The 26,730-nt window shown below is 38.1% G+C and overlaps 1 protein-coding gene and 2 non-coding genes across 7 annotated transcripts in view; 2 read left to right on the forward strand and 1 right to left on the reverse strand.

The window, feature by feature from the left end:
* Positions 1-26,730, forward strand: part of Ap2b1 (adaptor related protein complex 2 subunit beta 1) — a 119,976-nt gene that overhangs the window by 75,637 nt on the left and 17,609 nt on the right. For all 5 annotated transcript variants that reach the window (XM_074046260.1, XM_020174824.2, XM_020174822.2 and 2 more), the window contains 3 exons: positions 1,177-1,322; positions 4,988-5,117; positions 26,368-26,452. In XM_074046260.1, the coding sequence (XP_073902361.1) occupies positions 1,177-1,322; positions 4,988-5,117; positions 26,368-26,452 (361 nt within the window). The remainder of the gene's footprint in view (positions 1-1,176; positions 1,323-4,987; positions 5,118-26,367; positions 26,453-26,730) is intronic.
* LOC141414248 (U6 spliceosomal RNA) lies at positions 7,333-7,439 on the forward strand. The gene has a single exon (XR_012439310.1). It is a non-coding gene; the product is annotated as a U6 spliceosomal RNA (small nuclear RNA).
* Positions 17,251-17,392, reverse strand: LOC141414465 (small Cajal body-specific RNA 24). Its single transcript, XR_012439493.1, has one exon.

Raw genomic sequence — 26,730 nt, forward strand, 5'->3', positions numbered from 1 at the left:
CCACGTTCTTCATTCTTCTTCATTGAGTATTACTGGTTTTTTGAATTTTTGATCCTCTCATAAATCAAAAATAGTATCTTTGGTTGTTTGATTATCTTATTTCTCTTTCCTTCTTCCTTCTTTCTTCTTGTTCATGTGGCTGAGTATATTATGATTATTCACCATCCACACACTCTTTGGTTTTCTGTCTTAGCTGGTCAAAACAACTCATTAATTTCCTGATTTAATTTTGTTTTGTTTTGTTTTTTGTTTTGGTACTAGGGTTTGAACTCAGGGCCTTGTGCTTGCTAGTCAGTGCTCTACCACTTGAGCCACACCCTAGCTCTTTCTGCATTACTCACTTTTCAGGTAGTGCCTCACACTTTTGGCTGGGCCAGCCTTGGACCACTATCCTCCTACATCTTCCTTCCACATAGCTGGGATTACAGGTGTGTACCACCATGCCTGGCTTGTTCTTTGATAATCTAACATTTTTTCCCAGGCTGACCTCATACTATAATCCCCCTATCTCCATCTCCCAAGTAGTTGAGATTCCAGCATGAAGCCACTGAGTTCTCCCCCACCCCCAATATTTTTTATTAATTTTTTTTTTTTTTACTGGTGCAGGCCAGGAATAAAACAGGTTTCGGTAATGAATCAATTATATATAGAGAAAATGCATTCCGATTATTTATTTACTGTTTACCAGAAATTATAGCAAGAGTTAAAAATATACATAACACATTATCCTTGCCCTTAAGGAGATTGCTGGTAATGATGGAAATGTCTTCAATGATTATAGGCATACTGTTTTCATCAGTAGATTCAGTTTCTTCCATTTAAACCATTTATCAAAACAACAGAAAAACACATTATACTCATTAGAATTGCTCTAGCATATATTTGGTAGCAGTACTTAAAAATAATCAAGTGACCAACTTGAACAGAAGATGGAAAAAAGGCCAGGGCTACCCATAGACTGGTTTTGATTTTGGGTTCTTAAATAATTGAGAATGACTTCAAAATTCAGAAAATACTACCTTGTCCGAGCTTTCACATTGACTTGTTATTTATAGTGTAAAAATCTTTATAATTGCCTGAGAAGGAGAAATGTTAATTTCATCTTTATATGTTATAAAGGAAATAGCATCAAGATAAATCTTATCTGGTTCTCTTGGGCTTTGTACTATGTTTTAGGTCTGGCTACCTGCAGTAAAGGCTAAAGGCCTGGAGATTTCAGGAACATTTACTCACCGCCAAGGGCACATCTATATGGAAATGAACTTCACCAATAAAGCTCTGCAACATATGACAGACTTTGCAATCCAGTTTAACAAGAACAGGTAAGAAATACAAGTCCCTAGCTTGATGTCTAGAAAACGGTATACCTTCTGTCCAATAAAAGAGTGCTCCATTTAATAATGGGAAAAGCTCACATGTTGGTAGATTGCTGAATGTAGAGTAAGCCTTAGGTCTTGCACATCTACTCAAGTTGTCAGTTTCAACTGTGGGAACCATGGGGAATTTTTTAGGGGAACTCATCCATATGAACCAAAGAAACTAGAACTTACTGTGTTCTTAAAGAATCCTGGGACTGGAGTGTTTCTAATGAAATAATTACAACAAACCTTTATTGGGGGCTTTTTTTTTTCCTTTTCTTTTTCTTTTTTCTTTTTTTTTGTAAGACTGGGGTTTGAACTCACTGCTTTAGCCACACCTCCATTCCGTTTTGCTCTGCTTATTTTGGAGGTGGGGGCGGGGGGGGCCTAGGCTGGCCTCAAACTGAGATCCTCCCAATCTCAGCCTCCCAAGTAGCTGGGATTGCAGTCATGAGCCACCAGCACCCAGTTTAATTGGAATTTATTTTATCATTCACCAAATAATTGTTTATCATCTGTGTGCCAGACATTTCTAAGTTAGTGGAGTAGATAGAGTAGTGAACCAGACAAAGCACTGTCTGAAGGTCCTATTTTGGCAGAAAAAATTAATATACTTTGATATCAGAAATGTGAAAGATGTATACATGTTAAATAAGTAATTATATATGAATTCTCTGCCTTAACAAGGAAGAGAGTGTGCATCAGTAAAATATTAATGTCTTGTATTTCTTTATGTACATATATATGTATACACATACATACATACATATATGTATATATGTGTGTGTGTGTGTGTGTGTGTGTGTGTGTGTGTGTGTGTATACACACACTTCTGAAGTATCAGTTGTATATTAGACCCTTAAAACAGATTTATTAAAATTTGTCAGTGACAGTTTGGATCAGTAATTGACTTATTTTTAATCATTTATAAAGCCTTTGTACCCTGGATTTGACAGGTTAGCACTTGAGAAATTATTTAAGAACCTAGAAGGTCTGTATATCCTTCTGTTAAGACCAGATATATTTCCAGCTACTTTGGGAGATCAGGTCCCATTATAGGCCTAGGCTGCTGGGAGAATCTGCATGGCCTGCATTCATTTCTCCTTTGTCCTGTTTGGGTTTTTGTTTGTTTGTGTTTTGTTTTTTGAGACAAGGTCTCATTATTCACTATGTAACCTAAGCTGGCCTCAAATTCACAATTCCCCTATCTCAGCCTCCCAGGTGCTGGAATTATAGGGTGAACCATCATGCCCAGCTATTTGCCTTTTTATAAAAGCTATTCTGTTAATTATAAAAGTTTATATTTTTTTACTCTCTTATAAAATAAACCTTACTCCCTGCTTTTCTTTGGACTGCTTTTGTACTCTTAGGTATGCTTAAATTCTACTACTTAATTTATTATCATTGACCCCTATCTATGACAGATGATGCTAACAGTTTATTCTACTTTCTACCTACTTGTCCCTTTTCCTCTCATTTTTGTAAATTGTAACATTTCTACATTTCATTCTTCCAACCTTATTCCCACATTTTTTTGTCTTGGATTTGTGCTTGCTACCAATCCTTTTATTCAAGTTTTCACTGTCATTTCTTAGATGTAGGTTTCTTAGATGTCAAGTCTTAGTAGATTTCTCAGAAAGAGTTCATGCGAATAATATTCATTGAATTTTTATACATTGTTAAACTATAACCTTTTTACTTGAAAATTCTTGACTTAAACTTTTAAAGTATTTTGTCTTTGAATGTTACTATGGATAAATAACTTGTTGGCTTGATGTTTCCCCCAGATAATAAGAATTTGATTATTTTGCCAGGCTACCCAAAGTATTAAGTACAAATTTTTTTTATTAGAATACTCTCATTGATGACTGGTCTTCGTTTATCCTGAAATAAGATGTGCCCTTTCAATTCATACATTGAAGTCTTTTATTTCAGGAAAGTTTTCAGGTTTATATGCTTAAATTTTTGTTGTACTCCATTGTTTAGATTTTCTTCGCTGGAATTTCCAATTTTGTATTTACTGGCTCTTCTTCATGTGCCTTTTATGTATACTGTTTTTCTCGCTAACCTTTAAAAATACCGTCAAATTCATTAATGTCATCAAGTATCCAGTCAATCTGCAGAATGTCACAGTTGTCTCATGTTTTGTACAGTTTGTTTCATCTGAACCAGGGTCAAAAGCCCCCATACATTACAGTCAGTTTTATGTTTCTTTTTAATGTACTGGCTCTTAGCCATAAGTGAATGATATGAATTCTCAGGATCATTTTCTTACTACATTTCTGTCGTCTAAGGTATAGTTTATCTAGGAAAGGAAAAGTGTTTCTTTAGCCATTCTCACAGCAGAATAAAGGAGACACTATCTAAACTCTTTAGTTATCTTATAAATAGCATAGTCTTATCTTCCTTCCTGGGCCTATTTTAAACATAATTTCAGTATAAATTTGTATCATTTATTTGTTATATTCCTAGGAATACTTTTCCCTTTTTGATCCCTCTTTATGAAATATTATTTTTATTTTTCTCAGGCTGTTTGCCCTCCTTCATATGCTTTTGTTTTTGTTTTTCATGTAACTTCAGACTCAAGTTGAATTTTTCATCACTTTACTATTTGTGTCTTTTTAAACAGTCGTCCTTTGAGGTGTCAAACTGGTGGATACTTCCTGCCTGCCTTAGGCTTAAGAAATGGTCATATTGAGGTATATAACTTTTAGTCACTTGGAAAGTATAAGTCAGTCAATTCTGTTTTACTTAGACCAGCTCTTTCCCGGAGATGTGTCCTATGTAACTAAACAACAAAGAAAGAAATGAGTGTTATCAGTAAATCAGACAGTTTATCAAGCTAGTTGAAATAATATCTATTATACTTTTCTTTATAGAGTGGAATTTTGTGTGTGTGTATCTGTGTGTGTGGTACTGGGGTTTGAACTCTACCCTTGCTAGATAGGTGCCCTACCACTTGAGCCATGCCTCCAGACCTTCTTGGTCTGGTTATTTTGTTGGTGGGTCTCACTTTTTGCCTAGGCTGGTCTGGAGTGTGATCTTCCTATTTTCACATCCTGCTGTCACTGGAATGATAGGCATGTGCCACTACATCTAGCTTTTTTTCCATTGAGATAGGGGTCTCACAAACTTTTTTACCCATACTGGCCTGGAACTGTGATCCTCCCAATCTCAGTTTTCCAAATAGCTACTGGGATTATAGACATGGGCCACTGGCTCCTGGCACAGAGTGGGAATTCTTAAATCTTCTTTCCCAAGGATTATCTAAGAAAAAATTTATTAAAAGAGATGATCATCAAATCTGTCTCTCTAGTGATGTGATAATCAGAAGAAACTTTCAGAATCATAACATTAGCAAAACCATTCTGTGCTTATGAATATTTTCTTTTTCCTCAAATCCATTTAACAGAAAATAGCGCTTATGACATGACTGGTGCACAAGTTGGAATGTGCACCATGTTTCCTTCTGTTCCTCCACTTAATTGTATTAAAAATTGTTTCCTTTCCCAGCACCATACACAAAAAAATTGTTTCCTTCAAATGGGATAAAAAGCTGTTGAAACCTAAAGATGTTGCTAAATCTAGTCTCTTGATTAATCCTGTGATTTCTTCATCTTCTCTCCTAGTTTTGGTGTCATCCCCAGTACTCCTCTGGCCATCCATACCCCACTGATGCCAAACCAGAGCATTGATGTCTCTCTGCCTCTCAACACCTTGGGCCCAGTCATGAAGATGGAACCTCTGAATAACCTGCAGGTCAGTTTTACTTCACTTGGGTAGTATTAGCCAATAGCTTATTGATCTTCACTTATATGTAAAACAATCCTTCTGCAGTGGTGCATTTTCCCTTGCTTTAAAAACTACTTGAGGTTGAATTCTGCATAAAGAAAAGTTTATCTGGCTCAGAGTTTTGGAGATTCAGGAGCATGATGCCAACATTTGCTCACTCTGGTGAGGGCCCGCTTCACTTTTTCACATGGTTCATGGCAAATCGCATGTGGCAGGGAAAGATCACAATGGCAAGACAGGATGCCAGAAAGCAGGAGGGGACCTCAATCTTGCTTTTTTTTTTGGTGGCACGGGGTGGGGGTTGGTGGTGGTTTGAACTCAGGGTCTCTTGCTTGCTAAGCAAATGCCATATGCTTTACCACTTGAGCTACATCCCCAGTTGCTTCTTTATTTTCAATAAAAACTCTTGTGAGATCTAAGCAGGATCCCACAGGACCCTCCTTGTTGTCTTCTAAGGACAGTGTCTCCATTGACCCAACCACCTCCCACTAGACCATTCCCCATGTCAACTCCAGCACACTGAGACCTCCCTCCTAACACATGAGCCCTTTGAGAACAAACCTTTCTTTCTTATTCCTCTTTTCCTTGTATTTGTAAAGTTTGGAATAACTTTGTGAAGAAAATACATATTTCTTTAGTTCTTTTTTTTTTTTTTTTTTTTTTTTTGGTAGCATTGGAATTTGAACTCAGGTCCTTATGCTTCCTAGGCAGGCACTCTTACCTCTTGAGCCATTCCACCAGCCCTTTTTTGTGATGGGTATTTTCAAAATAGGGTCTTACCAATTTATTCATCCAGGCTGGCTTTCAACTGCAATCCTCCTGATCTCTGCCTCCTGAATAACTAGGATTATAAGCGTTAGCCGCTGGCTCCTGGCTTCTTTTGTTCTTTTTTTTTTTTTAAGTGGTACTGGGGTTTGAACTCAGGTCCTCACTTTTGCTATGTAGGCACTCTACCACTTGAGCCACTCCACTGAGAAACAAAAGCTGTGCATTAATACGGAGAATTATTTGTTCTTTTACTCATTGAACATTTAGAAACATCTTGTTTACAAATGTTTTTCCTTAAGGTCTTTCATAGCTGAATTTGAGTGTAATTTATATAGGAATAGATTTCCAAGGAAATTTATCTGAAGCTTATTTTTGAACATTGGACCATAATAGCTGAATTTAGATTTAAATGCCCCTTGATAGCACATACCTGTTACAAGTTAGCAGTGTCTTAGAGGACCTGAGAACAGCTATATCAGATTACCACAGCTTCTTAATCTTGAAATTTTGAATTCTTGAGGATGCTTAGTTACTAGTTTACAGTTTAAGTCAGTTTTCATGTATCTTGAATTTCTCTGTGAAAGATATAAACCTGGGATTCAATTAACATCAAGACAGAGTAGTAACCACCTAAGCTAAAGCTATAGCAGCTCTGAAGGATATTAACATAGCTAAAAGCCCTAGAGATTGTGAGTTTAAATTTTTTTAATTTTTTTTTTCTTATTAGTTTAAGATGAGATTTTGCTGCGTAGCCCAGGCTGGCCTCCAATTCATGATCTTCCTACCTCACCCTCCTGAGGAGCTGAGATCACATAGGTGTGTACCACCATGCCCAGCTGATACTGTGGTTTTAATGTTCACAAGGACAAGAGAGACATCCTTAGGCCAATTTGAGATCCGGAACTAGAAAAATGTTTCTGATATCCCAGGAAAGTAATAATAAGGTTTCTCTCTGAGCTGAGTTCTTTTTTTTTTTTTTCTTCCTCTCAGCACGGAGATCTCATAATCTTACCCTGAGTTGAGTTCTTAGTTTCCTCTTGTGGGAAATCCAAGGCCCACTGATGCCATACATGAATTTATACTAGTTCTATAGATACAGTAATCTCCAAATCAATAAATTAAGGTAAAATTGGTCCAGGACTAATGAATACTAGGGTATTTGACTAAACCATATAGAGAACAGCTCTTTAGCTACTGTTTTAAAGTTTAGAGCCATTAGGACTCCCAGCTGAGTAGAAAATCTGCTGAAAGTGAGCCCACAATTTAAGAAAAAGAAAGGAAAAGAGGTATTGTGAAAAAAAGAAGACAGCAAAGAGGAGGGTTGGTACTCACCTCACCTAGAAATTGAGATGATAGAATAGTTAGGATGCGATGATGAAAATGTTTAAAATGGTGAAAGAAAAGTATCAGTCTTGTGCTCGCTTCGGCAGCACATATACTAAAATTGGAACGATACAGAGAAGATTAGCATGGCCCCTGCGCAAGGATGACACGCAAATTCGTGAAGTGTTCCATATTTAAAAAAAAATATATATCAGTCTTCCATTCTCCAGTCAAGGTAGGTGGGATCCCATTACTCAGTCTCCTAGAAATACCAGTGAGAGATACTTGGACTGCTGATGTGAGATAAGAATTGTAAATTTACTTGGATTTAAAACTGAACATTCTTCAGTAGTTTAAATATCAATGCACCAGGCTTGTTTGCCAGTTCACTACTTTGTTTCCACAGTAGTTGACTGCTTCTTTTTTACCAAAGAGAGTAACAATTTAGAGAGTAGACAAGTGAGTCACAGTATGACTTGGCTCAGACTAGAAGAATAAAACAAGGTTACTATGCAGATGGAATTGGCTGTTACTATGATGAAAGTAATGTATTAAGATGCTTTTCAGGCTCAGGAGCCTGAAGTAAATAACCCAAATCTGAATCTGTTCTCTTTTCCTGAAGTCTAACCTACCACCGGCTGGCAAGTCTAATATTTGAGGACAGTCAGCATGCATGCATGAATGCTTTCCTTCAGAAGTAGGAAAGGGAATTTGGGTCACAGAAACCAGGGCAATGCTCAGCTCTTAGAAAGTAAACAAAGAAATGTTAGTTCACTTTTCTATTTAGCTAAGCCAGAATAGGTACCCTCCTAAGAGAGGCTGGATCTTAGAAGTCCAAACCTCTCCTCAAAAGTATTGATAATGGTATTAGTTAGCACTTCCAAGTTTTAATTTTCACAAACCTGATGAAATAAATAGCAAACTTAAAATTTTCCATCTGTGGTCAACTACTGATTTTTCAAGTTTTCCCCATGGGTTTTGTTCTGTCAGGAATGCCATAATTGCGGCTTTCTCATTAATTGGCATTTCCCAGTGGGAAAGATAAGCAAAAACTTATGAGCAGCTCTATTTAATGTCTACTGGTGGAAGTTGAAACTAAAGGCTAGCTTAAGGTGAGTGAGTGCCCTCATCCTCACATGAGCAAGAAGTATAAAAACTTTATTCCAGCAAGATTAGACCATGTAGATTCAGATAAAGCTAGGTAGTGATGGTTTTAGCATTTAAATGTATTTGCATAATCTTTAGATTCAAGAGCTCATGTGGGAAAATTAGTATTTTTCTACAACCCTAGTCCATAAAACCAGGAAAGAAAAAATATTTGGGAGTCAAGAAAATGAAACTTTGAATGCCATGTGGGTTTTCACTAATTTTTTATCAATATATAGAACAAATCAAACCCAGCTACAAAACTATAATGAAATCCTTCTGTAAAAAAAAAAAAAACACTTTTCATTAAGGGCTGGGAATGTAGCTCAGTAGTTTAGTGTTTGCCTAGCATGCATGATCCCTAATACAGCAAAAAATAAAAAACTTCTCATTAATCTACCTATTGGCTTATAGTCTAAAATACTATTTAAAGATTACAAAAATGTCATTTCTTCTCAAAATATGATATAGATTATGCCTTAGAGATGGAAATTAAATACCTGGTACAGGTTTGAACCTAGGAGAATTTTTATGTTATACCAGTGTTGGTGTGGGGCTAGGGATATAGCTTACCTCACATGCATGAAGTTCTGGTTTCTGTCCCTAGCACCACAAACACACATACGCACACACAAACAGCCTTTGTGAATCCAGCTTATAAATACTATACAGGATAAAGTTAAGCTTGTGCCCACTGCAAACCTCTTGAGTTTAGTTATATCGTATAATTATATTCCTAAAAAAGAGAATTATTCCCTCTATTTAAATAAAACAAAAACTGTAACAAATGCCTAAATGAGTTTAAATGACTCCAGTGTCTTTGATTTTCATTTCATGTGTGTTAGTTGCTTAGAAACATTTTCCCAATGTACTTCAAACTTGACAGCTAGCAAGTGACTGCTTCTTCAAGTCAAGTGTCCACAAAGAGACAATGGAATTTTAATGCATTGTGTGTTTATCCCCAGGGTCTTCGCATAGACACCACAGAATTCCCACGACTGCTCAACTTCCTTTTTCACTGGGCTGTAGACTCTTACAATAACATTGATAACATCATTCTTGCAAGTTAATATTAATCAGGGTTATACAGCCAAGAGTCAACTAGTTCTATAATTAAAAAAAAAAAAACAAAAAAACTCACTGGGTGCTGGTGGCTCATGCCTGTAATGCTAGTATTGGGAAGCTGAGATCAGGAAGATCAAGGTTTGAGGCCCAGGGCAAATAGTTCAAGAGACCCTGTCTCCAAAATAGCCAGAGTAAAGTGGACTGGAGGTGTGGCTTCATGCTTTGCAGGCGTGAAGCCGAGTTTAAACACTAGTCCCACCAGAAAAAGAGAAAGAAAAACCTAGTCCCCCAGCTTCTCTCCCCAACATAAGCCAAATTTCTCCTTTACAGAGATAATCTCTTTTGCCTTTTAGTTGATTTTTTTTTATATTCACCTCTTTGTCTCTAAATAACATGTTTTTATTGGGACTTCTGGATTTTAGGAATTCCTCTAAATCTCTCCCACTTACTGCCATCATCTTCATGCATACTTCCCATATTCTCATTTTCCTGATACAACTCTTGTAATTTACTTACATCAGTGATCAGTATTATAATAAATATTCTTCAAAACTGAGCCATATAGTAAGTTGTGGGGGGGTTTCCCCTCATAAAAACTTTTCACAAATAATTGGAGTTAATACCCATCTGTCTTTGTCTATGCTCTTAAATATAATTCAATACCATTTCTATTCAGTTTAGACACTTCAGACTACTCTGTCAGTTTCCCTTTCTTGAAGTCCCTTCTGAACTCTTTTAATGTACACCATTGTAGGCACATTTCCTTGAGCACCTGGAACATAGCTGACATTCTGAGATCTCCGTTCACCACCATACTGAGGATTCATTTCCTTCATCTCTCCTGTATTGGGTCTCCTGTCTTATTTTTCTTTTCTTGGTTTATTCCCCCATTTTGATGAATTACACCTTCCAGAGGCTTCCTGAGAACAAGGAAATAAAGTTTTGGGGCTTTCACCTGTTTTGTAAAATGTGCCCTTTATTCTGTTTTCAGACTTGTTGATTTTAATCATTTTCATATGAAATTCTTATCTATAAATTCTTTTCCACCCACTTTAAGCCCTTCTGGTTCTTCTTCCTTTACTGTTCTTAGTGAAAGCTTGTACAATCTACACTCCTTTCCAAAATCTCACTCCTTATTATTTTGAAGTAAATTCTAGGTATTTATATTACTTCATCTGTACATCTGAATAGGAGTCTTTTAAAAAAAACACAAAAACTACTCTAATATCTTAAAAATACCAAGAATTCCTTAACGTCAAATATCCAATTAGTAGTCAAGTCTCTAATTATTCTAACATCTTAACTTTTTTATTATTACTGTTTGAATTAGTAAAGTTCACATATTATGATGGGTTGATAACTCTTAAGCCTCTTTAGCTATACGGTTTTGTTGTTGTTTTGAGGCTTTTTTGTTGCTGCTGTAGATTAAATCCAGGGCTTCATGCATGCTAGGTAAGCTCTGTACCACTGAGCTACATCCCCAGCCCTCTTTAGCTGTACTGTTTAACATGATAGCCACTTGCTACATGTGGCTTTGTAAATTAAAATTAATTAAAATTAAATCAAATATTTCACTTCTTTCATTCCATTAGTCACATGTAAATACACTCATGGCTAGTGATTACTGGACTGGACAGTACAGAAGTAGAATGTTTGCATCACTGCAGGAAGTTCTGTTGCACAATGCTTATCCATAGACTCCTATCCCATCTTTTGTCTTTGGTTTTCAGCAGTTTGACTGTTTTTACATTTATCTGTCTTGGGGCTCACGGAGCTTCTGGGATCTATAAGTTGATAGTTTTCCCCATATTTAGAAAAGTTTTGTCATTTTTTTTTTCCTTCTCCATTATGTCTCCTCTCCTTCTGGAAGTCTAATCACACCTATGTTACACCACCTAATGTCATCCCTCAGCCACTGAGACTTTTTTGGGGGGTTGTTTTTTGGTTTTCCATTCTTCAGGTTGGTAATTGATCTGTCTTCAAGTACACTGACTCTTCTGCAGACAACAAATGGGCTATATATGTATATAAAGCTCAGTGGTAGAGAGCTTACCTAGTATGTGCAAGGTCCTGGGTTTGATCCCTAGTGGCGGGGGGAGAGGGGTGGAAAAGAAAGACAACCTTTTGGTAAGCCCATCTGGACTTTCAGATATTGTAGTTTTTAGTTCTGGGCGTCCATTTGGTTCATTGCTGAATTACCCCCGTGTATTTACTCAGGAGTACAACCAGAGAAACCTGTTTAGCAGTCTTCTTCATTCATTTATCCTTCCTCCACATCTTGGCCATCCTTGGGCCTAGAGGAATATCCTTACCCTCAGAAAAGTGACCGGTAGAAGGTATCTATTAGACCCTTGAAGTAACATTAGGGTTATTTGGCCAGGGAATTCTGTGTGTTCTGGCTGGGTGTGGCTGCTTAACCTGTGGACTCCTTGGTCTATGGGTTAGGGAAAACCAGAAAACGATCAGAGCATGGCCTTCAAACCTTCAAGCCCAGGGTAGCAGCTCCAGTTGCCCATCACTAACAGCAGCTACAGCTCTTTCATATCTTTCTACTTGGGCTAGCTTGAATCTTTTAAAAATTATATTTGTGTTTCCTGTCTGGAATATAAAAGTTTCTGCCAGAATTCTGGGAGCTAAATTGGGAAAGAAAGCTAGAGAATCTTAGCATTCAGAATGCATAAGTTCACTTAATCCACCACCCCTCAGCTGTGTCTGGCATCCACTTCTAAGTGCCATCTATGTTTGCTAAAAGAATTAATCTTCAGTTTTATACAAGGGCTGGGAGATTCAAGTAGTTCCTTCCAGTATGGAATGGAGGTAAAAATACAGGACTCATTTTTTGTTACTGTTTTTGTTTTTTTGGTTTGGTTTTTGGTGGTACTGGGGTTTGAACTCAGGGCCTAGGGCTTACTAGATGGGCACTCTACCACTTGAGTCATGCCCTAGCCCGTTATGCTTTGGTCATTTTTGAGATAGGGTCTTACTTTATGCTTAGGCCACTTGGACTGCAATCCTGTTTATGCTTCTCTCATAGTTGAATGAGAATGACAGGTCTGCACCACCAACTTTTTATTGGTTGGGACAGGGTCTTGAGAACTTTTTGCCTGGTCTGGCCTCAAACTGAGATCATCCCCATCTCTACTTCCATGTTAACTAGGATTACAGACTTCAGCCACTATACCCAGCTAGGATTTTTAATAACATCTTAATCCTCCTTCTTTTCTTTCCTTTTTTTTTTTTTTTTTTCCTATTCTTTTTGAAGGAGTCTATGCTGGCAATCGAACCCAGGGCTTAGAATTTACTAAGCAAGCTGTATCTCCAGCTCCAGTCCTCTTTAATGCCCTCTCCCTTCCATCCAATTCCAGAAATACTACCAGTCCTAACCCTTGAGAATTCTGTGGTGTTTTTGATAACTCATTTTCCAGCTACTAAGGTATTATAGCTATTGTATGTTTTTCCCTTCCTGCCTATGAATTTATGGCTTTAAATTTTGATTAATTGCTGCAGAATTTCTTTCAAAAAGAAAGGAAATTTAATTGTGATATTCAATCTGTTGTCTTTGCCTGGAGGACTGACTGCACTTTCTTAAAAATTCTTTCCTTCTCTCTGTATACTAAATTATAATGGAATCTTAGAGATGAATCTATAGATAAAGAATTGGCCTGTTCCCACATAAAGTTTTTGTTATCTTTTTATCTCTGTTACTTTTAACCTCATAAACACAATTGAATAAGAGGCTGAATGTTAATGAGGGGGAAAAAAATAGGCATAACATCTCTTGTTTTTTTTCCCTGGAATGTCTCTTCTAAAATAAAGCAGTATATATCCATGTTCGTTTAATTTTTGAATGATTGGGGCAGAAAGTGCTGAAGACACTAGCTATAAAAGACACAATTTTCCAATCCTATGATTCATGCCTTTAAGATCTTTGTCAGCCAAAAGGGTTTTTTGCTAATGTATAGCCCTGAGGAAATTCTGTCCCTTGTCACTCCTACATTGCAGTCTCAGCCTGTGAGACAGTCAGTTGCAGATGGTGCCTGTCCCTGATATATCATGCCTTGCATATGTCCATTCACACTCAGAAAACCCACAGCTGTAGCTATTGTACCAGAAAAACTGGTAAATGCTTCCAAACGGAAGACCTTTTCAGCAGCTTGCACCAAGTGAAGCAAACCAGCTTGGCATTTGCCTACTTTTCTTGACTGTTGTGCAATTCAGACAAGTTCATTGTTAAAGCCTCCTTTGGTCTTCCAAGATCCACAGTTGAGGACTGTACTCTATTACTGCTTTTATGGGACCACAATTCTGCTTGTATATTCACTGAGTCCTTGTCACAGGAACTATGCAGAGATTCCTAGGTTAGACAGATAGATCCAATACTGTACATAATCCATGTAAGCCCTAAAATATTCCAGAAGCAATATGTAAGTAAATGGATTCTTAATTATAAAAGATTGAAACACTTTGCTAACCAAAGAAAATAAAATAGAAAATTACTTTCTGTGACTGCTGCTTCTAATTTGGTATATTTTTCATGTCAGGATTATACAAACATATCCTTTAATTTCATCTGAGACATTTGACATCTTATGTACTATACATTCCTTTTTTTCTTTTTAATTAGATTGTCTTTATCAATACTTCTTCCTTTCTGTTAAGATAACCAAGATTTGGGCTGAGGGTGTAGCTCAGTGGTTGAGTGCTTGCCTAGCATGAGTGAGATACTGGGTCTGATGAGAGAGAGAGAGAACTGCCAACAAAAAGAAAGGAGAGAGAGAGAGAGAGAGAGAGGGAACTGCCAACAAAAAGAAAGGAGAGAGAGAGAGAGAGAGAGAGAGAGAACTGCCAACAAAAAGAGAGAGAAAAGGGAAAGGAAGGAAGAAAGAAAAAGATAAACCAAGATTCTACTAAGCAGTATGTTTTGTCTTAAACAAGCATTCAGCTACTGGTTTTATCTATCAATAGCAGCTGCCCTGCTTGAATGACCACACATAAGCAATAAGGAATAATTCATATTAATAAGTAGAAGTGGCTTGATGGATCAGAAATCTGTCCTCATGGCAGGAGACACCTGATGTCTTTGAGGTCAGATTACTGGAGGAATCCCAGCTTGGGATTCCAAGCAAATGATAAGAATTTTACAAAGTAGTTCTAAAGTAGTAAAAATAAAAGTGATTTGTGGACTTTCATTTATTAAAATTACCACCATCTTTTTATCATGATTATAAGTAATGGGTTGATGATAGCAAATGGAATCAGTTTTGGGTTTCTAGTTTGTGTTCTCATTATGCTGATAATCTTTACATAAAACCTTCTGGTGCATTATAGGTTAGAATTAAAGAGAACTCACCAGGATCTTCCTGAGCTGAACTGAATCTATAGAGCCATATCCTGCTTTCATTTGTATTTACTCTCTTATATTTTGCTATAGCATTATATTTTGTGAGTAAAGACATAATTCACTCAGTTTTGTTTTGTTTTTAAATCAGGGTTGTGCAGGCTTCATAGTATGATGTCTGTACATTTTGAAATAAAAATTTTTGAGGGCTTGGGGTATACCCCAAGTTGCACAGTACTTGCCTAGCATTCACAACAAGGCCTTGGATTCAATCCCCAGAACTGAAAAAAAAAGAAAGAAAGAAAAAAGAAAACAAACCTTTTGAAAATCTTTGAGCCATGTGAGAATGAAAATGTAATTCTGGGCTGGCATATGGTTCAAGTCATAGAGTGCCTGCCTAGGAAGCACGAGGTCCTAAGTTCAAAACTTTAATACCTGGATGGGGGTGGAGGGAGAAGAATACAGTAAATTCTTAGGGCATAGAGGGTAGCTCAGTGGTAGAGCACTTATCTAGCAAGTGCAAGACCCTGGGTTCCATCCTCAGCAGCACAAACATCAAAAGAATGTAAAATATTATGGTTGACAGGGATGACCTATAATACTCTCTGGTTCAAAACCTATCCATTTCATAGCCATTTGCCAGTGGCTCACATCTGTAATCCTAGCTACTTGGGAGGCTGAGATTGGGAGGATCGAGGCTTAATTAAGGCCAGCCTGGGAAAATAGTTTGGAAGACCCCATCTCCAAAATAATCAGAGCAAAATGGACTGGAGGTATAGCTCAAGTGGTAGAACATCTGCTGTGCAAGTGTGAAGCCCTGAGTTCAAACCCCTAGTCTCACAAAAAATTTAAAAACTATCCATTTCTAGTAGAATTTACTCTTATTTGGGCAGTGATTGGAGTTTTGGCACTACATGAAACTTCCAGTTGTCTAATATCCTAAAATGGTTCATCTGTCTTTGTAGAACTCTTATCAGAGAGTTATTTATTTGAACTAAAATATGTTTTCCTTTTGATTCTATTTGAAGATCCTAGTTCTACATTTTGAAATTTTATAGACTTAAGTTTTGAAATGTTATAGAACAAGTTTCTTTCTGAATCAAGGCACACAGGGCCAGTAAATCAGTCAGGTGGGCCTATTATGAAAACATACTGAGTCTGAATTCATTTTCTCTTTAATTTATTTATTTATCGTTTTAGTTTGTTTTTTATGAGACAAGGTCTTGCCTGGGCCTGTTGCCCAGGCTGACCTCAAACTCACAATTCTCCCACCTCAGTCTTCCATGTAGCTAGGATTACAGGTAGGTATCACCACACCTGGCTTCATTTCTCTTTTTATTTCACTTTAGCAAAGCCTAAGTTCAGGGAAATGCATTAGTATAGATATTGCTCTTATTTCATTTTAAGAAGGAAACCAGTTTAGAAGTAGATTGCTGGCAAATATAGTTGAGATCAGTTATAGTTTAGAAGCTAAGGAAAATATTAACTAGTCATTTTTGAAAGGTGTGTGAATGAGTGGTAGGCCTTGGCTTGATAACAGCCTTCATTTCCAGAAACCATTGAAGAAATTGGAGGGTAAGCACTCAGAATGGAAAGGCACAGAACTTCTCGGTTCCATTGCTCACTCTTTGCTCCTTGCATTTTCTGTCCCTTCTGTATATGACATAGGAATGATCCTATTAGAGTTGTGAAAATTGCTTAACTCTTGCTACACCACTGATGTGTTTTCCTCAGGCTCACATCGACAGTGTTTTTTCTTTTCTTTCTTCCTTTCTTTTTTGCTTTTTTTTTTTTTTTCAGCACTGAGGCTGGAACTCAGAGCCTCATGCTTGCTAGTCAGGTGCTCTACCACTTGAGCCACTCTGCCAGCCCTAACATCGACAATCTGGAAGAACTTGCATTCATTGTTTTTCTAGGTGGAGAAGCCAAATTCCTAACAATGGTATATATAAGACCTTATTATAATTACTGTCATTCTTTCCTCTCTATCCTTATTTCATTGATTTCATCCGTTCCTTCTCTCCTTACTCCATTATGGGGCTGGTAGTAGGTACATGTGGGCCTTTGAATTGACTGTTTTCCATGTCTAGAATGTGCCTTCCTTCTCTGTATTTGCATGGTTCACTTCTCCTTTAGGTCTTTGCTAAAATAGTACCTTTTTCATAAGTCCTTCTCAATATACCTCATCCCTCTTACCCTTGCTTTTTCCTATAGCACTTACCACATTTTAAATGCTATTTAATTTACTTTTTCATTTTCACCTCCTGCCCCTTTCCAGCAGAGCAAGCTCTAAAAGAGCAGCAGTTTCTGTCTGTATTTTTCCCCACAGTATCTCTCAGTGCCTAGAACAGTGCAAGACACACAGTATGTGATTAATACATATTTGTTGTTGAATGATCCTTTTTGTTTTTTTGATGTTTATAAGCATCAGATTCAAGGTTTTTTTGTTTTGTTTTGTTTTAATGTCAGTAGTGGAAAGATCCACCCTTTTTACTTAAAAGGGCAAACAGAGTGCTACTATATTTCTCTAGAACATTTACAAAAAGTTGTCTTCACCAGATTCATCAGGGTTTTAACCAAACCCCACAAGACCAACTCTGCATCTTAGCAGAGTATCCCTAACAATAATCTCTGCCTGTTCTCCCATCCAGCCTGCAGTGGCCTTGTAATCTGTTCCCAGACCCTGATTTAATATCCTTTTCTTGGGTAGGAATGGTCTCAGTTCCAAATTTAATCTAAGGACTACAATCACAAATTCATTTTCTCTCAGGTAGAGGGGGGAGAAATGCTTTGCCTTCTATATTCTTTTCATTGATATTAACAGAGATTGAATCACAGCACATTAATGGATCCTATTTCCAAGGTTGACAGTGACTAGAAAAATGAGTATTTTACTCTTATCACAATTGAGTACTTTTTTGGTTGCCAACCTTTATTTTTGTGCTTCTTTAAAACAAAACAAATTGCCAACATGAAGCTATTAAACTGTGTCTTAAGAGCATAAGACTACTTGGATTAATACTTGTAAACTTGGAAGCTGAAGCTCCGAGCAAACAAAGATGCCCAAGGATGCTCTCCTAAGAGACTTGGAGCCCCAGAGAATCAAAAGCATCCTGATGCACGAGAGGAGATAGAACCGAGCGAGCCCTTTGTATGTGAGACGTCTGCCTTTTTCATAATCCTGATAGACTGAAAGCTATAGATGTAAAAGGAGGCAGACTTTAAAAGGAAGAATAAAAAGGATGGCCTTTTGTTAGTGGATAGTCATTTTGTCTTACTGGTCAATTTTCTTTCTCTTTCTTTCTTTCTTTTTTTTTTTTGTTTTTTCTCCCTTTCTCTCTCCCTTTCTCTCCTCCTTCCTTTCTCCCTCCTTTCCTCCTTCCCTCCCTCCCTCCCTCATGACACTCTACTACTGGGCTACAGCCCCAGCCCCTTATCACTCAATTATTTACTTTAAGAAAACAATTTCTTCAGATAATATTCAAACCAGCCTAACTTTTGCTTTAGAGAGAGAGAACATAATGGTCCAGCACATCCCAATTTCAGGTTTTTCTCTGCTTGCCGTCAAAAAGTCTACTTTGATGCCAGGTACTGATGGCTCACACCCGTAATCCTAGCTACTCAGGAGGCAGAGCTCAGGAGGATCAAAGTTTGAGGCCAGCCTGGGCAAAATGAAAGCAAGACACTATCTCAAAAATACCCAACACAAATAAGGGCTGGTGGAATGGCTCAAGTGGTAGAGCACCTGCCTAGCAAGCATGAGGCCCTGAGTTCAAACTCCAGTACCGCAAAAAAAAAAAAAAAGAAAAAAGTCTACTTTAATAGAAATGAGTATGATTATAGATTAAGAGTTAGGAATAAAAAAGTTGAGATTCCCTCAGATGAAATTTACTTTGAGAATGAGTTGTCAGTCTGGTGGGGTGACTCAAGTGGTACAGCACCTGCCTAGCAAGTGTGAGGTGTTGAGTTCAAGTCCCACTACTGCAAAAAAAAAAAAGAAAGAAAGAAAGAAGGGAATGAGTTGTCACCTCACTGGCTTTCCACAGACCAGAGATTGTATTGGGACTTGGAGTTCAGATGGCTTCAGTGACAGCTACAGGTGGGTTGTGCGGTAACAGTCGCAAAACTTGATTTTAGCAGTTCTAACCCAGCTGTGCTCTAGACTTCTGTGAGCAGCCCCTGGAGCTCATTATTCTAATTTACTTCTACCCAAATCAGAATTTTGACAGTTTAGCTGGGCATGCTAATTCATGCTTGTAATTCTAGCACTCAGAAGGCTGAGGCAGAAGGATCTTGAGTTTGAGGCCAGACTGGGATACATAGTGAGTTCCAGGCCAGCCTGGACTGTGAGACCCCCCATCTCAAAAAAAAAAAAGGAAAAAAAAGTTAATAGTTTATAATTCAAGAATCTTTTAAGTCAACGTCTATATATACTACTTTACAATCTTCTCTTTGGTGTTCTGGAATTTAACCTACATACACTATACGTACATAATTCATGGCCTAAATTATATGTGTATTTTGAGAATGAGATTAAGTTGGTGTTAGATTAGAGCAGGAGGAATATTACAGAAGTATTTACCAGCTTGACTATCTTTTATGTTTACCTCCTCATAAAACAAGGCCTACTAAAAGAGAGTAGTTCTTAGGAGCTCGTTGTATTTTTAAAGCCCAGTAATTATTTATGTTACTAGAGAATTTAAAATTTTAAAGATCTTCTGGAGAACTGTTCAAAGCTTTCCTTTCTGGTTCAGAGAGCTATTTACATAACGAAAAACTTAAAATGCTGAAGTGCATTTTGCTGCCTACAAGAATGTAAGCCTAGAGACATTGAATTGAACCACTGCTTCTGTCAGGAGGGGAAGAACCTTCATATTTTCCCTATAATGGGTTATACTGTTCACATACTCTTTTTTTTTTTTTTTTTCTTATGGCAGTACTGATGTTTGAACTCGGCCTCATACTTGCTAAGCAGGCACTCTACCACTTGAGCCATGGTGCCAGCCCTGTTTTATGCTGGATGTTTTCAAGATAGGGCCATAAGATCTATTTGCCTGGGCTGGCTTTGGACCACTATCCTCCTGATCTGTACCTCCTGAATAGCTAGGATTACAGGCATGAGCCACGGGTGCCTGGCTCACATACTCTTAATAGTGAATAATGTCCTAATGTCTCCTGAGAATAAGTAAGTATGGCTTTTATGGTACGCTGTAGGTTGGTACGGTTTGAGGCTGCTCAACTATCATGTAATCCCCTTATCTATTGGGTGGTCTAAAAAAGAATATAGAGAGTTCTTGTGTTTGAATCTTAGCCTTAGAATTGAACTATAGATGCTATTTAGATTTAGATGCTATTAGATCAGAAGGAAAATGAATTGACATTTTCCATGGAGGGTTTCCTAACTATTTCTGCTGTATTTTCAACTGTACTCAGATATTGTCACACATTTTAGCTAGACCTTTCTGTTTTGTCAGGATATTTCTGAGAGTTTCCAGATAGTTTATTGGTCAGTAGGGTTTGAAATGGAAGGTATTTTTGGCATTGAGTAGGAATGCAGAGCTACAGGTCGATTTAACTCCTGCCACTAGCAGAAAGGGCCACTTTTTGCTTGAGTCTCAAATGACATACATCACACAGTTGGAGTCTGTGCCATTAAAAGCCTGTCACTCAGAGCCATTCCCCTAGGATCTTTTGACTAGATTGTGCAGTGCTTAAAAAACACATCTGAATCATCATTCCTCAGAGAACTGGAGATGGTTGGCGTCATTGCCTGGTCCTAACTTGGACCAGCTTACAAATAATCTTTCCAAAAGCTAAATGGAGAGGACAAATTAAAGAAAAAAATATTCCTCAGAGATTGGAAAGGTCACAAGTGACATCATGGAAGAGTAGATGAGATCATCTCAAAGGTGAGCTGTCCTACTGCTAGACTTGTAGTGGTGCCTCCTTTGGTTACCTGTAGTGAGAGGTATGATAAGAAGCCTAATTTATAGAGTTCAGACTAAGGTCATCTCAGACCTTTCTATAGTGCTTTTGTAGCAAGGTTAGGATATTAATTTAGCCTGTTCATCTCCAGCTGTGCCACCATAAAAAGGCTGCAGCCACTGCAGCAGGCTTCCTATACTATAGAAAGAAACTAATTGTTAGGTACAGGCTGAAGCTGACAGGCTGCTCTTTCCCCAGCAGCCACTGAAAGTAACTTTTAAAAACATTATTATTATTAAGCATTTATAGCCTGCTTTTATGTTTCAAAGTACCTTACAATAAGCATTTCTATTTGCTCTTCTGTTGATGTTGCTGAGGAGCAAGTTAATATTGTTGTGGTCACATGTTGCACGTGACATACCAGATGAACAGAGCATTTGGAAATCCATTTCTTGGTGCCATCTGTGGTCTTTGGGCAGTCTTAGAGAAGCTGTGATGTACATTCTTTGCTCACTGAACCCATTTCTTCTCTACCTTTAATTCGGAGTGTGAATATTGTGGGTTTTATGCTTTTTAAACTGCAGTTTACAGTAAGAAATATATTTTACATAGTGAGTATGTAAAACACATACATAAAACTGAAACAGGAAGCATTCCTTACTGTTCATGAGATCCCCAATGAGTTTTTTTGACAGTACTGGGGTTTTGAACTCAGGGCCTCGAGCTTGCAAGGTGGGCATTGTGCCACACCCCCAGCACATTTTTTCAGGTAGGGTCTGGTGTTTTTCCCAGGGTCAGCCTCATACTGAGCTCCTCCTGTGACCTGCCTCACAGCTGGACCACAGGTGCATACACACTGGGTTTATTGATTGAGATGAGGGTCTCTGTAACTTTTGGCCCAGACTGGCCTTGAACTGTAATCCTCTTGATCTTCGCCTCTCAAGTAGCTGGGATTACAGGTGTGAGCCACCACACCCAGCTTCTCTTCACTCTTTTGAGCAGGATCTCATTATATAACCAAGGCTAGCCTTGAATTCACCACTCTCATGCCTCAGCCTTCCAGGTGCTGAGATTACAGGTACATTGCCACCATACCTGGTACAATGATATTTTCTGTTCTTATTTCTATTTATTCTTGTATGCCAGTTTCAACCCAATTAATTTTAAGAACCACCAGTTAAGTTATGACCCACATGCTAAGGATTCTTGAAGCTAAAAAATACATAATGACACATTTTTCTGAAGCATTAGTTTTACTCAAAAGTAAAGAAAAACATGTTTTCATACTAAAACATAACTGAATATACTATGGAGTTTACTGCATAGAATTTTTAAGTAATTTTGTCCTTAATGATAGGCTAATTCATATTAAGCTGCTAATCCTGACCCTTCCACTACTTAGGAACCTTTATACTAAATTCACATCTTCTCTAAACCCAAATGGAATCAAAAACCTTGAGTACTGTCTTTTAAAATCATTTTGCTAGGGGCATGGCTTAAGCAATAGAGCACCTGCATAGCACATGCAAGGCCCCCAGTTTAAACTCCAGTAGCACCAAAAAAAAAAAAAAAAAAAACCAAAAAGTAAAATCATTCTTTTTTTTGGCAATACTGGGGTTTGAACTCAGGGCCTCATGCTTGCTAGGAGCTTTACTACTTGAGCCACTCTACCAGCCCTGTTTAGTGTTGGGTATTTTTAAGATAGGGTCTCAAGAACTATTGCCCAGGGTTGGCTTTGACCCATGATCCTCCTGACCTCTGCCTCCTGAGTAACTAGGATTACAGGCATGAACCACCACACCCAGCTAAAATCATTCTTATTTAGCCAAACATGGTGACTCACGCCTGTAATTCCAGATACTCAGAAGAGGGAGATTGGAAGGATGTGGTTCAAGGCCAGCTTGGGCAAAAAGTTAGCTAAACTCCCCATCTCAACAAATAAGCCAGACATGGTGATTTATGTCTATGATCTTAGCTACGTAGAAGGCTATAGGTAGGAGTATCATGATCCAAGGCTGGCCCAGGACAAAAATAACTCAAAACCCTATCTGAATAATAAAGCAAAAAGGGCTGGAGGGATGGTTCAAGTGGTAACATGCCTCCCTAGCAAGCTGAGGCCCTGAGTTCAAACCCCAATACTTTGTGCCAGGCACTATACTAGAAATCAAGAATCCAAAAGACAAAAGACAAAAAAGTTCTACGGCATGAACTTTATATTCCACTAAAGATAGGCTGTGTTGTATTGGGACCAGCAGTAAAGCCAACAAATAAGTAAAACAAAAATTGTATATGGGTCAGTAGTGAGGACAGTGGGAAAAAATAAAACAAGAATTGGGGTATGGAGTCCTGGGGTTGGAGGGTTGTGATGCAATTTTATAAATATATTGGTTGTAGAAGACCTATGTAAGAAGATAAAATTTGATTAAAACGAAGACCTTAAGGAGGTATGGAATGAGCCGTGCAGATTTCTGGAGGAAGAGCATGCCAAACAGAAGAAGCATCAAATACAAAAAGCTGTGAAGTAGGAACATGCCTGGGATGTGCAAGGAATGGCATTCTTCTGTGGCTGGCATGACTAGAAAGGGGGAGAGTAGCAGCACATGACATGCAGAGGTAGTGGGGTCAGAGTATAGGCAATTGTAACTTTAGCTTTATTCTGAGTGAGATGCGAAGTCATTGGAGGTTTGAGCAAAGAAGCATTTATGAGCTGACCTACATTTCAAGATCATTCTGTCTGCTGTGTTGAGAAGAGACTGACGAAGCTAGGTGTTGTGAAGGGGAAGTTCCAGGGAGATGGGTGGAGACAAATGCAGAAGTAGGGAAACATTAAAAGGCTTTGCTATGCCTGGTATGTAGGAGCACATCTGTAATACCAGCAGTGGAGGCTGGCGTATGAGTATGGAGAGTTTAAGGCCAACCTGAGCTACTTACTAAGATCCTCTCTTTAAAAAAAAAAAAAAAAAAAAACAAAAACTTTGCTGTATTCCATTTACTAAGTTTGAAATGACAGCCTGAAGCCAGGCTTGGTGACATACATCTTTAATTTCTACTCTCAGAAGACTGTGGCAAGAAGATTGAGATTTCCAAGGCCAGCCTGGGCTACATTAGCAAAACCCTGTGTCAGAAAACCAAGGGCTAGCTGGGCACTGGTGGCTCATGCCTGTAATCCTAGCTACTCAGGAGGCAGAAATCAGGAGGATCGTGGCTCGAAGCCAGCCCCCAGAAAATAGTTCATGAAAAAACCCATCACAAAGTGCTCAAGTGGTAAGAGCACCTGCCTAGCATGTGGAGGCCCTGAGTTCAAACCCTAGTGCCGCCAAAAGATAAAAAGGACTGGGGATGTAGCTCAGTGGTAGAGCACTTGTATAGCATACACAACACTCTGGATTCCTGGATTCTATCCCCAGCACTGCAAAAAGAAAGGAAAAAGATAAAAAAAAGAACAGAGGGAAAACAAGAGGGAAGAGAGATCAAGAGTTTGGGGACTGGCTGGTGGAATAGCTCAAGCAGTAGAGTGCCTGCTTAGCAAATGGGAGGCTTTAATTGGAGTAGTGATCTCCTCAGAAGAGCAGGTATTATGGGTTCCTTCAGATTTCTTAGAAAACATTGTTTTACATTAATTGCTTATCTGATTGGTATCCCTAGGTACTTTTTCCATAGTACCCATGCCAGGTCCCAGATATAGAGATTGTGATTCTTTCATGCAGAGTGGGTCCCTGACATCTGTTTTGAAAAACCTTTCTAGGTGATTCTGATGTGTCTATGGTTAAGAACCACTATCTCCTGAGGAGACAAGGATTATATTTTCTGTATCTTTCCTTATATCTCAAATGCTGGGAACTTATTACACATTAATAAATATTTAAATTGATGACACATTGGAAGATATGATAGTCACTTGAATCTCACATGAAACCTTAATGTGAACCACCGATAGTCCACCCCATCTCCCCAGTTTTCATTTGTAAATGTCCTACACTATCTTGAGATCTTCTTCATGCCCTAATTTGAAGTAAGAGTTCTCCTTTTCCCCGATTCACCTGCTGAGTACAGATGACTTAGAAAATACCTCTTTCCTAGAAGCCCATAGTTATATAAATCTTTGAAAGTGGTCCTAGTGTACCTTGAAGAATTTCTGAAGTTCCTCTTTCCTGTCAGTAGATACTCTGCCTTAACTCATCAGGCTCAGTCTTTCTGAGAGTCCTGCTATCGCAGTGTTTGGGTATCAGGCTACGTGATCCAGGTCACAGACTCATAGTCTTGGTAATTGAAAGATTAAAAGCACAAGTTACAAGAAAGTAATTGGAGGAGTTCTTCTGGGAGAGACCAGAAAGACTGTCAGGGAAACATAATCAGACAGTTATCAGACAGAGGAGGAAGAAAAGGTATTATTTAAGGTCAGGAAGATGAGTTGATAACACAAATAAAAGGACTACAAGTACTTTATGAAGATATTTGAATTTCATAGCCAAAATTTTGATGAATAAGTGGGTGTGCATTCGAAGTATAGACATTTGCTATAAAAGGGAGGAGGGAAAATAATGGTACTAGGCAAGCACTTTTTTCCCCCTGTATTTTTTTAGAGAAAAATGAGAAAGAAATGGACATGGCTACTAATCACAGACTTGCCCAGAGAAATATTTTTTTGTAGTGCCGAGAGCATAGGTAGGAAAGTCACTAATGACAGAACCAGTGGGAGGTGATGGTTTAAAGCAATTCTCCTCTCTCTTCTTACTGTATCTGGGTCTTATAATCAGTGAAATCTGCGTATTCCTGAATGTATACACCAATCAGTATTGTCCCAAGTAAAGCTAACGCTACCTAGTGAAGGTTTTTCAAAAAAGCAGAATGCTCTGAATTGAACAAACCATGATAAATCACAACCCGGAAGTTTGTATTGTGGTAAGAAAACTCATTTCTTTGCTTGCTTAAAAGCTTTTCCTTATTATCATCACGTTTACCAGTGTTTGATCCATCAAACTTTTTCCTACAATACAACCTAGGAAACAATGTTTTATAAAAGAAACAACTTTAAAACCCATTATCTTTATAAAAAAAAAAAAATACGGCAAAAGGCAGTATAGTATGGTCTCTAGTTTTTGTAGAGGAAAAAAAAGAATTAAGATTTAGGGCCAGACAAATTTGAGTTTGAATCCCGATCTTCCATGTAGTTAGTCTGTGTGCTCTGTGACTTAGGATAATACTTTTGTCTTTCTGAACCTCAGTTTCCTCATCTGTAAAATGAGAGGGGAATGATACCTACTTTGTTTAGGGTACTTGCAAAGAGGATTAGAAATAATTTCCTTAGGAGGTATTTAGTAAGTGGTAGTGGCTACTGTTAATAATCATAGAAACTGTCAATTTAAAAAATCAATATAGGAACAAAAAATACCTGAACAGATTATTCTGTATGTGGAAACTGTGCCATGAAGACAGCCCTCCTGGAAAGAGGTAAAGTAGTATGTAGTCACAGTTCTGACAGTGGAGTGAATAAGGATGTGGTTTTATAGTATATGGGCTACTGTGTCTTGATTTGGGGAGGCCCACACTGTCTGAAATAGGGAGGAAGATTTCTAGACACACACCTGTTCTTTCCCTTTTACCTAGCCTCCCCATTGATGTCCTCATTTTCCTTTATTGCTTTCCTGGCAGGTGGCTGTTAAAAACAATATTGATGTCTTCTACTTCAGCTGCCTCATCCCACTCAATGTGCTTTTTGTAGAAGATGGCAAAATGGGTAAGTATGTCCTCCTGTCCTTCTGCTAAATATACCTTTGTCTTTCCTCTGAATGTCAGGAATAGCGTAACCTCAGAAGAACAAGTTGTTTTGAGTTTTTTTTAAGGGGGTAAAGATATTCAAGCCCTGATAATTGCCCATTATTTATTTACCAGAGTAAATTGTGCTTGCTTTGCCATTGGTCTCTAAATCACAATGCCCATTGTCTGAATGATCCAGTCATGTCAAGACACAGAGTAAGAGGTTTAGTAACAAACCTGTGAATTGAACCTTTGCCA

This window comes from Castor canadensis, chromosome 11 (genome assembly GCF_047511655.1).
Source record: "Castor canadensis chromosome 11, mCasCan1.hap1v2, whole genome shotgun sequence".
In the NCBI taxonomy this organism is placed as follows: domain Eukaryota; kingdom Metazoa; phylum Chordata; class Mammalia; order Rodentia; family Castoridae; genus Castor; species Castor canadensis.